This window comes from Bos grunniens, chromosome 12, assembly GCF_055505025.1.
Source record: "Bos grunniens cultivar Pamir isolate PY7600 chromosome 12, Bosgru_T2T1.0, whole genome shotgun sequence".
In the NCBI taxonomy this organism is placed as follows: Eukaryota; Metazoa; Chordata; class Mammalia; order Artiodactyla; family Bovidae; genus Bos; species Bos grunniens.
In genome coordinates, this window is record NC_141176.1 from 50,816,456 (window position 1) to 50,831,739 (window position 15,284).

The 15,284-nt window shown below is 39.2% G+C and overlaps 1 protein-coding gene across 1 annotated transcript in view; it reads right to left on the bottom strand.

Annotated features, from left to right (window-relative positions):
• Positions 1-1,948: 1,948 nt before the first annotated feature.
• COMMD6 (COMM domain containing 6) overlaps positions 1,949-15,284 on the bottom strand; it is a 48,740-nt gene continuing 35,404 nt past the window's right edge. The window contains exon 4 of the mRNA XM_086329988.1: positions 1,949-3,437. Within this exon, the coding sequence (XP_086186114.1) occupies positions 3,375-3,437 (63 nt within the window). The 3' untranslated portion in view covers positions 1,949-3,374. The remainder of the gene's footprint in view (positions 3,438-15,284) is intronic.

Sequence of the window (15,284 nt, forward strand, 5' to 3'; positions counted from 1 at the left end):
ACCATCTCAACCGCCAGGGAAGCCCAGGGGAGACTGTTACATGAGCAAAAGAAAAATACATGTAAAAACAGAATAGAGAAAATGAGGAGCTGTTTCAGTTTCCTCCAGGTGTCAACCCATTCTTACTGAGTGCAGTCCAACAGCTGTAAATGTCAACCCTCCTTCAGGACAGTTTGCTTTTCTCTACCTGCCAGACTAGCTCCACCAACATTCCCTTGGCTTTCTCCTCTGACTTCTGGCACAACCCACACTCTCATCACACTCTCATCAGCTTCCCCACTAAGATGCTGAAGGTGATTCAAGACTTTCTCCTCCGAGGTCTCCCCCCACATCATGGCATCCGGTCCCATGACTTCATGGGAAATAGATGGGGAAATAGTGGAAACAGTGTCAGACTTTATTGTTTTGGGCTCCAAAATCACTGCAGATGGTGACTGCAGCCATGAAATTAAGACGCTTACTCCTTGGAAGGAAAGTTATGACCAACCTAGATAGCATATTCAAAAGCAGAGACGTTACTTTGCCAACAAAGGTCCATCTAGTCAAGGCTATGGTTTTTCCTGTGGTCATGTATGGATGTGAGAGTTGGACTGTGAAGAAAGCTGAGCGTGACAGAATTGATGCTTTTGAACTGTGGTGTTGGAGAAGACTCTTGAGAGTCCCTTGGACTGCAAGGAGATCCAACCAGTCCATTCTGAAGGAGATCAGCCCTGGGATTTCTTTGGAAGGAATGATGCTAAAGCTGAAACTCCAGTACTTTGGCCACCTTATGCGAAGAGTTGACTCATTGGAAAAGACTCTGATGCTGGGAGGGATTGGGGGCAGGAGGAGAAGGGGACGACAGAGGATGAGATGGCTGGATGGCATCACTGACTCGATGGACGTGAGTCTGAGTGAACTCTGGGAGTTGGTGATGGACAGAGAAGCCTGGTGTACTGCGATTCATGGGGTCACAAAGAGTCGGACATGACTGAGCGAGTGAACTGAACTTAACTGATTGTCCATCTGGTGGCTCAGATGGTAAAGAATATGCAGGATACCCGGGTTCAATCCCTGGGTCAGGAAGATCCCCTGGAGAAGGAAATGGGAACCCTCTCCAGTATTCTTGAGAATCCTATGGAGAGAGGAGCCTTGTGGTCTATAGTCCATGGGATTGCAAAGAGTTGGACGTGACTGAGCCACTAACACGCACACTTTATTGTCCATCTTGCAGCTTCCCAGGGGGCTCAGACAGTAAAGAATCTGCCTGCAATGCAGGAGACCCAGTTTTGATCCACCAGAACTTGGTTCTGGTCTTCAGATATGCTCTCACGTGCTCTCAGGTGAAAGCCATGACATCCTCCAGCAGCCTGTTGATGACAAAGCAGAAAATGCTCCAAATCTTCCTACAGGGCCAGCACTGCCACTTCCGCCTGTGCTTCTACCTAGCCCATGTCCAGGGTGAGCATATTTCCTGCCTTCTCTTCAGAACTGCACCCCGCCCCCAACCTGCCCTAGGATGGCTGATCAACAGTTACTGCTCAAGTCAGAGCCACCTGCACTACTTGTCAATAGTATTTTAGAATTATCTTTTTAAAAATCTCCCTGTACTTATTTTGCTTTACAACTTCTCTGAAAGGAAACAGAGTTGCATGCAAACTGCGTGCAAACACAATCATGATAAAGTATTTTTAATTCCAATTTCACTTTAAGATATGACATGGTATGACAAACATGCATCTTCGTAGCTTTTGGTGCAGCCGATTTCTTAAAATATGGAAAAATTCCATTTTATTCATTGTATCTACACAGTTCAGAGCTAGTACAGAGATTTCTCACCCTTTTATATGCAGTAATATGTCAATATATTTCCAAGAAACACAAAAAACATTCTAGGGAAAATCTAACCATTCTAATTTTTAAAAAGAAAGAAGTTACTTTTTTTTTTTAAACAGAAAGTCTGGCTATCTTTTTTTTTTTAATTTTTTAAATATAAGTTTATTTAACTGGAGGCTAATTACTTTACAATATTGTATTGCTTTTGCCATACATTGACATGAATCCACCACGGGTGTACATGTGTTGCCCATGCTGAACCCCCCTCCTACCTCCCTCCCCATCCCATCCTCTGGGTCATCCCAGTGCACCAGCCCCGAGCATCCTGTATCATGCATCGAACCTGGACTGGCGATTCGTTTCACATATGATATTATACATGTTTTAATGCCATTCTCCCAAATCATCCCACCCTCGCCCTCTCCCACAGAGTCCAAAAGACTGTTCTATACATCTGTGTCTCTTTTGCTGTCTCACATACAGGATTATCGTTACCATCTTTCTAAATTCCATATATATGAAGGTTCTTTTTTTAAAAGCAAATTGGACTTTTGTTCTTTTCACTCATTGAATTATAATTAAGAGGTAAAAAGTAAACAAAAGAAGTGGGAAAAAAACTGAAAGTTCTTAATTTTCTCCAAAGAACTTACAGGAAAAATGAAAATCTAGGTTTCTCTCTCACTCTCTTATTATTTTTTTCAGTTTAATGGTATTCTTTCTATAAATACACTTTCTATAAAGTTCTGGGACTATTTTTATCCTTTATGTAGGATCACAATGATCAATTATTATTCCTATGCTGAATTTCTGGATGCACCCTGATAGCTCTCATAAATAGAATTTAAGCTCCAAGATAAAGACATTATTAATGGGTTAGATTTACTCAGCTGGTTTACTCACACCACCATGCGTTTGTGCAAAGTAGAACCTTGTCTCAAGAAGCAGAGACAAGTTCTTGGAATGTGATTAAAACATTCTAGAACCTTATCAGAAACTCTTATACAGATCCATTTCCCTAGGCCACATATTTGAGATCTATAAAAGACAAAGAAAAGAACAGAGATCTGGGGAAAGCACAGACGTCTTGTGGGTTCTATCACATCAACAAGCTTGGAAGCTAGGATTGAATTTGGAGCCCTGGCAGGCCATTTCCTACTGGTGAAAGAACACGATGCAATAAACAACATCTACTTATTGACAGAAACACAGAAGAACTGTCTTTTATTACATAACATCCTAAGCATGATTGCTTCCTTCTCTGGCAGGCCCTCAGCCATTTCTTTGTGACTTTTTTGTGTGATGTTTATCTTATCAGGCATTAATGAGCATTATTACTTTTACCAATATCTGATCCTCTCTGTATCCTGACACATGGGAAGATAGACAAAATCATAAGACTTGTTTTGGCAGGAAAATGTGACCAGAAGTGGCCTGGGTCACATCTTGAGTAGAAGCATTTAAGGCCAGTAGTCCAGGCCCCAGCTCACTCTTGCTGTCCAGCCCGACTCTTCCCCTTCAGTGATCATGGTGGAAACGTCCACCATGAAGGCTTCTTGTGATCATAGCATCAGCACATGGAGGACAGTTGTCTTGGAGAACCTCCCAGGCACACAGCACACTTCCTATGAGTGGGAAATAAACTTTTTTCACTTTGTTAAGCCACTGGGATTGTGCAGTTGTTTGTTGCTGCTGCTGCTAAGTTGCTTCAATCATGTCCGACTCTGTGCAACCCCAGAGATGGCAGCCCACCAGGTTCCCACGTCCCTGGGATTCTCCAGGCAAGAACACTGGAGTGGATTGCCATTTCCTTCTCCAATGCATGAAAGTGAAAAGTGAAAGTGAAGTCGCTCAGTCGTGTCCGACTCCTAGCGACCCCATAGATTGCAGCCCACCAGGTTCCTCCATCCATGGGATTTTCCAGGTAAGAGTACTGGAGTGGGGTGCCATTGCCTTCTCCAGGAGTTGTTTGTTACCTTGCTGTAAATCTATTCTATCCTGTTCAGTAAGGTTATTATACTATGGTATATAAGATATCTTATATAACTTGCCTTATTATCATTTATGGGCTCCCAGGTGGCGCTAGTGGTAAACAACCCATCTGCCATAAGAGACTCCAGTTCCATCCCTGGGTCAGGAAGACCCCCTGGAGGAGGGCATGGCTTCCCACTTCAGTGTTTTTGCCTGGAGAATCCCCGTGGACAGATGAGCCTGGCAGGCTACAGTTCATGGGGTCGCACAGAGTCGGGCACAAGTGAAGTGATGTAAGACACACACACATTATCATTTATACATTTGGTTTATTGCATGAATGAACCACATGGTAAACTATTACTTTCTTACTAACATTGTATCACCTGCAGAAACTTAGAGAATTGTATGCACATTAAAAAGTGTACAGTTATAGTTTGACCACTTGAATTTAGAAAAGGACAAGAGGATGAAGATACAATTTAAAATGTTTGGTGGCTATTATACCAAAAATCTGCAGGTATATGATGTTTACTAAATGGTGGGGTAATAAATCATCCTCTGACACCCCCAAACCTTCCACTTCCACTGCTACCCCTCAAAAAGGCCAAAGCATATGTTCATGAGACGCATCTCTGACAATATGAAGAAGTATCTACTAAACAGCCCTGTAGGCACTGCTACTGATGTATCCGAAAGTGTACCTTATATATTTTTTTAAAGTGCTCCTTTACTATCCCAATATTATAATGTTTTCAGCATTGACTAGAAGCTGTAACATTCAGTCAAATCCTAGTTTAAAAATTGTACTACATGAGAATTATAAGAGCCCAAGCTAGCACATAAGATTGGAAAGATTCATTGCAACCTCTTAGCTTGTTTCCTTTCTTCCAGGCACTAGTGTGCTCTCTTTTTTTCCTCTGTGTCTCTCTGTCTCTCTCTTGCATTCTGTGTCCTCCCTAGACATCTACTTTTCCTTCCCTGCTCAAAAATCTCTAACTGAAGATACATATTTCCTAAAGCTCAAAGCACAAATCTTTCTAGTCTTATAACTGCTGCCCATGGTCCCCCCATTCCCTCAGCCAAATAATCCTTCGATTCTCAATGTATTATATGCTCAGTTCTTCATGGGGCTTCATAAGCTTCTTTTTCTCCCCAATTGCCCTTGCTTCCTGCAGCCAACAACTTGAATTTCCGTCATCTTTCACAACAGAAATACTCATCTATTGTTCATGACCCAAGTCAAGAGTCATGTCTTCTGTGAAGTTATTTTTTACTTCCCTAGTCAGAGTCAGTGGCCCTATTTTCTTTGGTCTTTTTTTTTTTTTTTTTCCTTACTACATTTACTACTGTAGCTCTTATTACATTTATAATTACTGGGTGATTTGTCTATGCCCACCCCCCACCATGAAGAGAGCATCTTGAGAGAAAGGATTATTGGTTTTGTGCTGTATTTTATTCCAGCTGAAACTACAGTAGATGACATTTATTAGGGTCTTTATAAATTCATTCCAATCCCGAAGAAAGGCAATGCCAAAGAATGCTCAAACTACCTCACAATTGCACTCATCTCACACGCTAGTAAAGTAATGCTCAAAATTCTCCAAGCCAATCTTCAGCAATATGTGAACCATGAACTTCTAGATGTTCAAACTGGTCTTAGAAAAGGCAGAGGAAACAGAGATCAAATTGCCAACATCCGCTGGATCATTGAAAAAGCAAGAGAGTTCCAGAAAAACATATATTCCTGCTTTATTGACTATGCCAAAGCCTTTGACTGTGTGGATCACAATAAACTGTGGAAAATTCTGAAAGAGGTGGGAATATCAGGCCACCTGACCTGCCTTTTGAGAAACCTGTGTGCAGGTCAGGAAGCAACAATTAGAACTGGACATGAAACAACAGACTGGTTCGAAATAGGAAAAGGAATATGTCAAGGCTGTATATTGTCACCCTGCTTATTTAACTTATATGCAGAGTATATCATGAGAAACACTGGGCTGGATGAAGCACAAGCTGGAATCAAGATTTCCGGGAGAAATATCAATAACCTCAGATATGCAGATGACACCACTCTTATGGCAGAAAGTGAAGAAGAACCAAAGAGCCTCTTGATGAAAGTGAAAGAGGAGAGTGAAAAAGTTGGCTTAAAGCTCAACATTCAGAAAATTAAGATCATGGCATCCGGTCCCATTACTTCATGGCAAATAGGTGGGGAAGCAGTGGAAACAGTGTCAGACTTTATTTTTCTGGGCTCCAAAATCACTGCAGATGGTGATTGCAGCCATGAAATTAAAAGACACTTACTCCTTGGAAGGAAAGTTATGACCAAGACTACATATTAAAAAGCAGAGACATTACTTTGTCAACAAAGGTCCATCTAGTCAAGGCTATGGTTTTTCCAGTAGTCATGTATGGATGTGAGAGTTGGACTATAAAGAAAGCTGAGCACAGAAGAATTGATGCTTTTGAACTATGGTGTTGGAGAAGACTCTTGAGAGTCCCTTGGACTGCAAGGAGATCCAACCAGTCCATCCTAAAGAAGATGAGTCCTGAGTGTTCATTGGAAGGACTGATGTTGAAGCTGAAACTCCAGTACTTTGGCCACATGATGCGAAGAGCTGACTCATTTGAAAAGACCCTCATGCTGGGCAAGATTGAGGGTGGGAGGAGAAGGGGATGACAGAGGATGAGATTGGATGGCATCACCAACTCAATGGACATGAGTTTGGGTAAACTCTGGGAGTTGGTGATGGACAGGGAGGCCTGGCATGTTGCGGTTCATGGGGTCTCAAAGAGTTGGACACAACTGAGGAACTGACCTGAACTGAACTGAAATATTGAGTGAATAAATGAATAAATGGCAGATGAGAATTTAAGAATCTAAAGTTGAAGAGAGGATTTTTAACATCACAGAGGCAATATGCCAAAATGATTTAATTAGCTAATTTCAGGTAAATGTACTAACTATATCCATCAGCTAATTAAAAATACTAGAAAATAACAGAATTCCTCTCCAAAATTGTGGTAGAGTTCTGACTGGAGATCGTAAGCAGAGCACAAGTGTTTATGACTGAATAACAATTTCAGATACTATCAGGACTTTCCCCTATTGTTCCCTGTGACTTTTCCCAACCCAGGCAACCTAAATATTGCTTATTCAGGAAAACGATGACACAGCAGAACACAGATAAGAACCTGGCAAAGGCAAAAGATTTTGAATACTATGTGCTCTCAGAGTCAGTTTCTATTGCTCTTCATACTGAAAAAAAAAAAAAAAGTTTTCCCAAATTTGGGAGATAGAGATGAAGAGAGAGGAAATAAATAAAGGACAGTTATTAGAAAACTAGATATAAAAAAAAAAAGAAAACTAGATATAAAAAGTATGATTTTCAAGTCAGTAGAATATTGATCTATCTAGTAGGAAAGGAAAGGGAATAAAAAGAGAAAAAGATGAGAAAGGAAACAAAATTAAAGTGTGGTAATTAGGAAACTTAAAATAGTATGGCAATAGTAACTCCATACAGTAACCATACTAAATGTAAGTTAGTTACTCTAATAGATCAAAAGATAAAGACTTAAAGATCCAGAAATATGTTGTCTACAGAATCACTTTTAAAACAAAAGGATATACAAACAATTGAAAATAAATAGAAGAAAATATATTAGGCATACATGAATGAAAAGAAAATCAGGGTTGTGGTTTCAGTGTCAGATTAAATAGAATTTAATGTAATGAAGGGGGTCATGAAGAAATATTTGCCAGTATAAGTATTAAGAAGATGATATTATACTTAAACATTTACACCCTGAATTGCTGTCAGATACAAAAAACAGCAACAAAAATAATAACAGAAAAAAAATTAGTGATTTTTAACAAATCATTCTCAGATACTATAAGATTAAATAAGCTAAATATAATCAAATTTCTAAATTTAATAGTATGATTTACAGTTTAAATATATGTAATGAATAAATGAATAGATAATACAAATTTTTTTTATAGAACACCTGTGAAAGTGGCTAAAAAATGACTATGAACCACATCACCCAGGAAGCCCATAAATTCCAAAGGATTGCTATTATATACAATATATTTTCTGATTAGTATTCAAGGTAATTAGAAATTGAGAACATAGGCTTATAAATCCATATATCTGGAAAGTAATAAATATGGCATTGAATAATCCTGATTAAAAAGAAAATTTTAAATGTATAGAATTAAGTTTAAAAAAATTTTCAAAACTTATAGAATACAGATAAATGCATTGATTAAAGTATATTTATCAAAATAAAAAATTAACAATGAATGAAAATAAATGAACTAAGAATTCAACTTAAAAAAAAAAAAAAAGAAAAATTTTATAGAAAAACCCAAGGAAATAATAAGTAAAGAAGGAATAAAGTCAAGTCTAGAAATCAGGAAAATAAGGAATGGGAAAACAATAGAAAGGAATAGCAAGGAAGAATGTTAACGTATCTATTGAGCATCTATGTTGTTTTAGAAGATTTGGTGATCATATTTTTGGCCTATTTTTAAAATTAGGGCCAAATCATAGAATCTCCCCATATTAGGAAGCATAAAATTTTGTTCAACATACATTTTCTATATTTCTCCCAGTTTATCATTATCTTTTTGGAACATAACAAAAAGAATACAGTTGGGTTTTTTTTCCAAACTCTCATGGAATAGTCAAAGAAATTAACTGTACCTTGTCTTTTAACATAGTTTAAGATGTCTTCACAAAAATTGAGGTAATTATTCGTTTACTTCAGCCTACACCCCAAATACCAGTGCTACTTCTTAATGCTCTTGATAGATAAATGGATGGCAAGAATTATAAAAGCAACATTTTTTAATTAGGTAATTGAGGCATCAAATAAGTGAGTAATGAGAATAATGTTGTAGAAAATGAACACAATGCATAGTAAAAGATTGCTAATCAAATGCACAGTGCTTGGCACACAGAAGGTGATTAATGAAGTCTAGTGAATGAACATGTTTAGAGCTCTCTTGAATGCCAAAGAACAGAATCAGTTTCAGAAGTTAAAAATTTCTGCAGAGGAAACAGTTTTTTCTTCTACCATAAGGCAGGGATAATTTTACAATACCCATTTTTTGTCTTACTGCATAATTCAGAAGTGCCTCAAGTGGTCTGAAAAACTCTGTTATCATAAAAACCATTTGAGGGATGAGAAGAAAGAAATGTAGGGTTAAAATGAACAAATGTTTTTTTGTTAAAAAAAATATGTACATTTGTTTTAATGCACATTTTCAGACCAGACAGCTCCACACCAGCCAAACATATGAAGTCAAGCGCAAGTTACAAAATACTATTTGAATAAGGATATTAGTATGGAGAGATTAATCACTTCCTGCACTATGTACTCTTTTATTATTGAGTGAAATTTCACATTTATGCTCTTCAGAATTACGTGGATTTACACTGATGTTATTGATGCTGCAGTAAAATTGTCCCCTGTAAAAGTGCTTCCTGTTTAATTAGTATTTCTAATGGTCCCTAAAAAGCTTAAAAATAAATCTATTTTAAATCTATCATGGGAAATTATTCCACATTTTCCTTGCTGATTTTAAAATGCATCACTCAAGCCACTAATATAATAGAGATTAAAATGAATAAATATACATGTAATAGTTTTAAAACCAATCTTTATTTTGAATTGGTAATGCATATAGAGAGTAGAGAGTTTGAAAAGTATAAAAAGATAAATACACCAAAATGTAAGTCTCCCTTCCACTCCCTTCCCCAGATACCCATTTCTTTCTGGAAACAACCATTGTTACAAGTTTATTATGCATGGATCTAAAAATGAACTAATAATAATAGCCATCATCTGTTGAATATTCAATTCTGCACCCAGGTTCCTCACAAAAATCATATGAGATAACTATTATTAACCTCACTTTACAAATAAGAAAACTGAGTCATACAAACATTGAGTATTTTTTTTAGGGTCATGCTTTGTAAGTAGGAGAATTTTGGTTCAAACAGGGTCATTACTCATTTTTGTACAGGTTGTACTCAAACAGATACTATACTAGAGAAAACAGCTAAGAAGAAGCTCGCTGAACAAGAGGGCTTCCCTGATGGTCTAGAGGTTAGGATTCTGCCTGTCCATGCAGGGGACGTGGGTTGGATCCCCGGTTCAGGAAGACCCCGCATGCTGTGGAGCTACTAAATCCATGCACCACAGCTACTGAACCCTCAATCTAGAGCCTGTGCTCCACAAGCAGAGAAGCCACCACAATGAGAAGCCCGAGCGCCGCAAGGAAGAGTAGCCCCACTCACTGCAACTAGAGAAAGTCCTCGCACTGCAGCAAAGATCCAGCACAGCCAAAAACAAATTAGACAAATAAATCTTAAAAAAAAAAAAAAGAAAGAAAGAAACTAGCTGAACTGATAGTGAAGGACAGGGAAGCCTAGCATACTGCAGTCCATGGGGTCGCAAAGAGTCAGACACGATTCAGCAACTGAACAATTAGGGTAATTGAGATTTGATAAAATGTAAAGATGCCTTTAAAAGGTCTTTAACAATTAAGAATACTTTATTTACTTCTTAAGTAATATTTATGGAAAACTTCCTATGGTCCAGGCACTGGAAACATGGTTGCCATCCTCTCCTGAGGAAGGCAGGCAAAGGAAAAGTAACTACAATATTACGAGTATACAGAAGTTGAGATCATGCCGTAACAAAACTCTAAAACATGTGACACTGATTCTAGGGCCATGTGGCAGAAGGGAAGGAAACTGTTAGTGGAGGCAGGAAAAATAGCAAGAAAACAATTTCAGGAGACTGGGGCGGGGGTGGGGGGGGGAGGAAGAAACTGCTATAGAAGCTTAAAAACCAGTGACCTATGTTATGTAATGCTAAAAGTATCACTTGCAGTAACTTGGTGCACCCAGTAACATGGTGGACTTCTGGATTTGAGCAGGTTTCAAAGAGGAAAACAGAGTGTTCGTACTAGCGGAAGTAGGAGCTTCAAGAAAGACAAAGGCTTGGAAAACAACTGGCCCCTTTGTAAGCAGAATTTAAATAGATTGTAGGGGGCGCTAGAATTAGTCAAGAGTATAAACTCTTATTTTCAGCTTCTGGAGCAAATAAAAGATTTTCAAATTAAAACATGACCTAAGGATAAAATCAAAGTTATAAGACTTTTTTATAAGACTTCTAAGCAATCCTAAATTGGTGCTTTCTTGGGCTGAATAAAATGGCTTCTCAAAAGCTTAAAGATGTAGGTCACAAAAGCCTGATCCCAAAGTAAATTAGTCTAAAGTATAGAAGACTGTCTTGAAAACAAGTGTGTTTTTGGCTTCTAGAGCATGGAGTGGATTTTCACCTGGTATATAGGAAACTCCCAATATTCTTAAGGGAACTGTACTAGCAAAAGTACTGCCAACCTGGGCTAACAGGAACCATGACTATTCAGATCATAAAGAAGTTTCTGGGTTCCTAACTTTATGCATACAGGAACAGGCTGAGAAAGTTGCTTAAAGGGGATACAGGGAGATGAACTGCAATTGGGCATTTGGAATTTTAAACGTCTGTGGGTTATCAGAACAGAGAAATCAGAGGAGTTGAACGTCTGGTTCTGAAATTTAGGAGACAGATCTGGGCTAGAGATATAAATTTGAGAATCATCAGCACATATGAAATAACAAATCACAAATCCATGCCACCTTTCGTTGAAATACAGGCTAAATCTTGGAACCCCCGCATCACAAATGTTATTCAGTGAGAATCTTTAACAGAAGCAGAATATTGCTGACACAAGTGCTTTTGAGGACACAGAGCACTGGGCTACTTTTACAACACTATCCTATCAGTCAGGTCCTAGAAAGAAAAAAAACTCACCCTTGATGGATTCAAATAAGATTTTGGTGAAAGGAGTAACAAGGTGTGGGCAAAATGAGGAGAACAGGGAATACTGAGGCACTGAGAGACTTAGAGCAGTGGGGAACCCATACTACACCTATGACTGAAAAATCAAGAGTAGGAAATGGTGTTAATGGAACTTGAAGGGAGCACTGCCCAGCAGAACCTATACAGTAAATCTACATACAAATGAGTTCCACTCCAAGAACAGGTTCATAAGTCCAATTTGTTCATAAGTCAAGCACAGTTAGCCTAGGTACCCAACTAACACTATCAGCTATAGAGTACTGTATTGTAATGGGTTTATAATATTTTTCACACAAATAATGCATAAAAAAAAGCAAAAATTAAAAAAAAAATTTTTTAATCTTACAATACAGTACCTTGAGAAGTACAGTTGGCAACCCACTCCTGTATTCTTGTCTGGGAAATCCATGGACAGAGGAGCCTGGTGGGCTACAGTCCATAGGATCATAAAAGAGTGTCAGACAAGACTTAGCAACTAAACGACAACAACAGTACAACAGCTGGTATACAGGGACTGGCACTGAGTGAACTGACAAGAAGAGTTACTGACTGGGAGGTGGCAGAGCTGGAAGACCATCAGCAACAGGAGATGGAGGGCAAGCTGCAATTTCACTCACCTTTGACATGGCTTTGGACATGTAAATGCATGTTTGAGTCTTTGAAATTTCACAGCTTGAAGGTTCACATGTAGGGGACTTACTGGGGGTGGGGAGAGCAGCTACTGCCAAAGATACGGCACAGAGAAGGGAGCGAGCAGAGAAGAAATGCCCTGATCTTGCTGTCCTCTTGTATGACATCTCCTGCTGGTATGCATGCCACTGGACAAGCCAAAGGGGCATGAGTGATACAGTCCTCACAGAGGACAATTTTTCAAAGCAGAACACAAGCGGTTATAATTCAAATGTCAAAAATGCAAGAGTATGTAGCACTAGCCAAGTAGGGAGAAGGCCATGTCCAATTTATATATGTAGGTTCTGTATCATAAATATGAATCACTGGGCAGTTTGCTCAGGACAAAAAGAACCTTTTTGTGATATGCTATTTTTAATTACAAAAGGATTACTATCGTCATCTTCTCCTTCAGAATGTAACATTAACTCAAAACAATAGATACTGCAGTTTATTTTTCATGTTTGTTATGATAATACCTTTATCAATTACATCAGTATTGCATGAAATTGTATCTGTTAGAATATTTGTTGTAAGAACTGACTCTACACACCTACTTCATAATATGTACCCAGCATTGTGATGCCTAAGATACTAACAATAAACCTAATAACTTCTCTGTCACTTCACTGGTATTTAATTGGCATGAAATAGATTGCTAATTGGGATTCATTAAAACATTTATTTTGGCTTTCTCCTCATAGACCTATTTACACAAAACAGGCTTTGTGATCCCAACAACTTCATGTCTAAACACATGTCAAAGCATTTTTCTTACATGATGTGGATGATAATTTCAGTCTGAAGAGCTGATGACATCAAACACAGAGGGCTGACAATGAGAAGGAAAGATGTATAGGAAACCCTGAAGAACATCAACATTTAAGGGAAATACAGACCAAAATGTAGCATGCAAGAAGTCTAAGAAGGATGAACCAGAGACATAGGAAGAATGTGGTTTCCCATGGAAACCCAGGAAAAAAAGAAGTGGTCCACATTTTTAAAAGGTGCATACAGATCAAATAAGGTGAAGACTGAATTGGTTCCCCTCCATATTTAGCCACATGCCATGTTATTGGTGACTACAGAGAATGTACTTTTATTAAGAGCAGGAGACTGAATGAGAGAAGCAGACATTAAAATGCTAAGTATAGACAAAATTTTAGAGGTTGCTTGTCTGTGCAGAGAAGAATAAAGGCTAGTAGCTGAAGAGGTGGGTAGGGAGACAGGAGATGATTTTCAATTTGGTTCAGTTTAGTTGATTTTTAGCTAAAAAAATCAACTATTTGACTGAGACTATTGAGCACAGTTAAATACTACTGGGAAGAAGCAAATGAAGTGAGAGAAGTTGAATATACAGAAGAGAAAACGGTTACTCAAAAAAATGGAACAAAGCATCTGTTACAAAGTACATGCTTGGTAGGTATCTGTTAAATAAATGAGTGAATTCCTTTACAAGTAGGGATGTATTTAAGACCACAACCAAGTGAAGGAATTATTTGTAGACATGAGGCATGAGATCTCTTCCATCAAAAAGGCAGAAAAGGAGGACACAGTTGTAGATGCACGTCATTTGGTAGATGTGAGGTCAAGAATTTGAGAAAGTTCTATTAGATGATTTCTATTTTCTCTGTGAAATTAATGATGAATCATCTGAGAGATAAAATCTGAGGGTGGCAGATTGGAAGGACTGAGAAGAATGAAAAAGGTTTCTGAATAGTATTCTGAAAGGATGCTTCAGAGAGAAGCCCCTTTCAGCAGCTGCCAGCCTCTGCAGCGTTCATGGTGGCTGGTGAAAGGGGTTGCCCAGTGCATGCTCCCAGTACAGAGCCTTAGGGCCCCCTCAAGTGAACACACCATTACCTGGCATCCTTCCCTGCTCCTCCCTTACTTGAAATTCTTGGCCACAGTCTTCAGTATTTTTTCTCTCCTTTGTTCCTGTCACTGTTCCACCAGATTTGGTAGATACTGATAGCACCCTGGGGGCTTCCCTGGGGGATCAGACAGTGAAGAATCTGCCTAAAATGCAGGAGACTCAGGTTTGATCCGTGGATCAGGAAGATCCCCCTAGAGGAGGGCATGGCAACCCACTCCAGTATTCCTACCTGGAAAATCGCATGGACAGAGGACGCTGGTGGGCTACAGTCCATGGGGTGGCAAAGACTTGGACACAACTGAGTGACCCTGAGCACATACACACACACATACACACACACACACACACACAGAGCTAGTTCATGACCTTGGACCATTCTGCCTCCTAACCTGGGCAATGTCTCATGGTTCCACTGGAGGAAATTTTTAATAGCTCATTACAATTCTGAGACCTGCTGAGCCAGATATGACCCTATCAACAAAGTACTCGCCAGTCTTCAAAGGATCAAACTGGGCACAAGATCTAAGAAGGCAGGGAAAAACGTGAAAGTGAAATTCGCTCAGTCACATCTAACTCTTTGCGAACCCATGAACTATACAGTCCACAGAATTCTCCAGGCCAGAATATTGGAGTGGGTTAGCCTTTCCCTTCTCCAGGGGATCTTTCCAACCCAGGGATCGAACCAGGTCTCCCACATTGCAGGCAGATTCTTTACCAGCTGAGACACAAGGGAAGCCCAAGAATACTGGAGTGGGTAGCCTATCCCTTCTCCAGCAGATCTTCCCGACCCAGGAATCGAACCAGAATATGCACTGCAGGCATATTCTTTACCAACTGAGCTATCAGGGAAACCTGATAAGAAGGCACGGAAGCCTACTTCATTGTCTACTGAGTCTCTACACAGAACCTGAGTCATCTGTGCACTAACACCCTTGCTCATCTAACATGCTTAAGTCCTAAGGGCTTCAATCCCTCCACTCTCCCAGGTACCTGACAGTGGAAAGAACTTGTCCCTTTGAGAGGAGATGCTGCT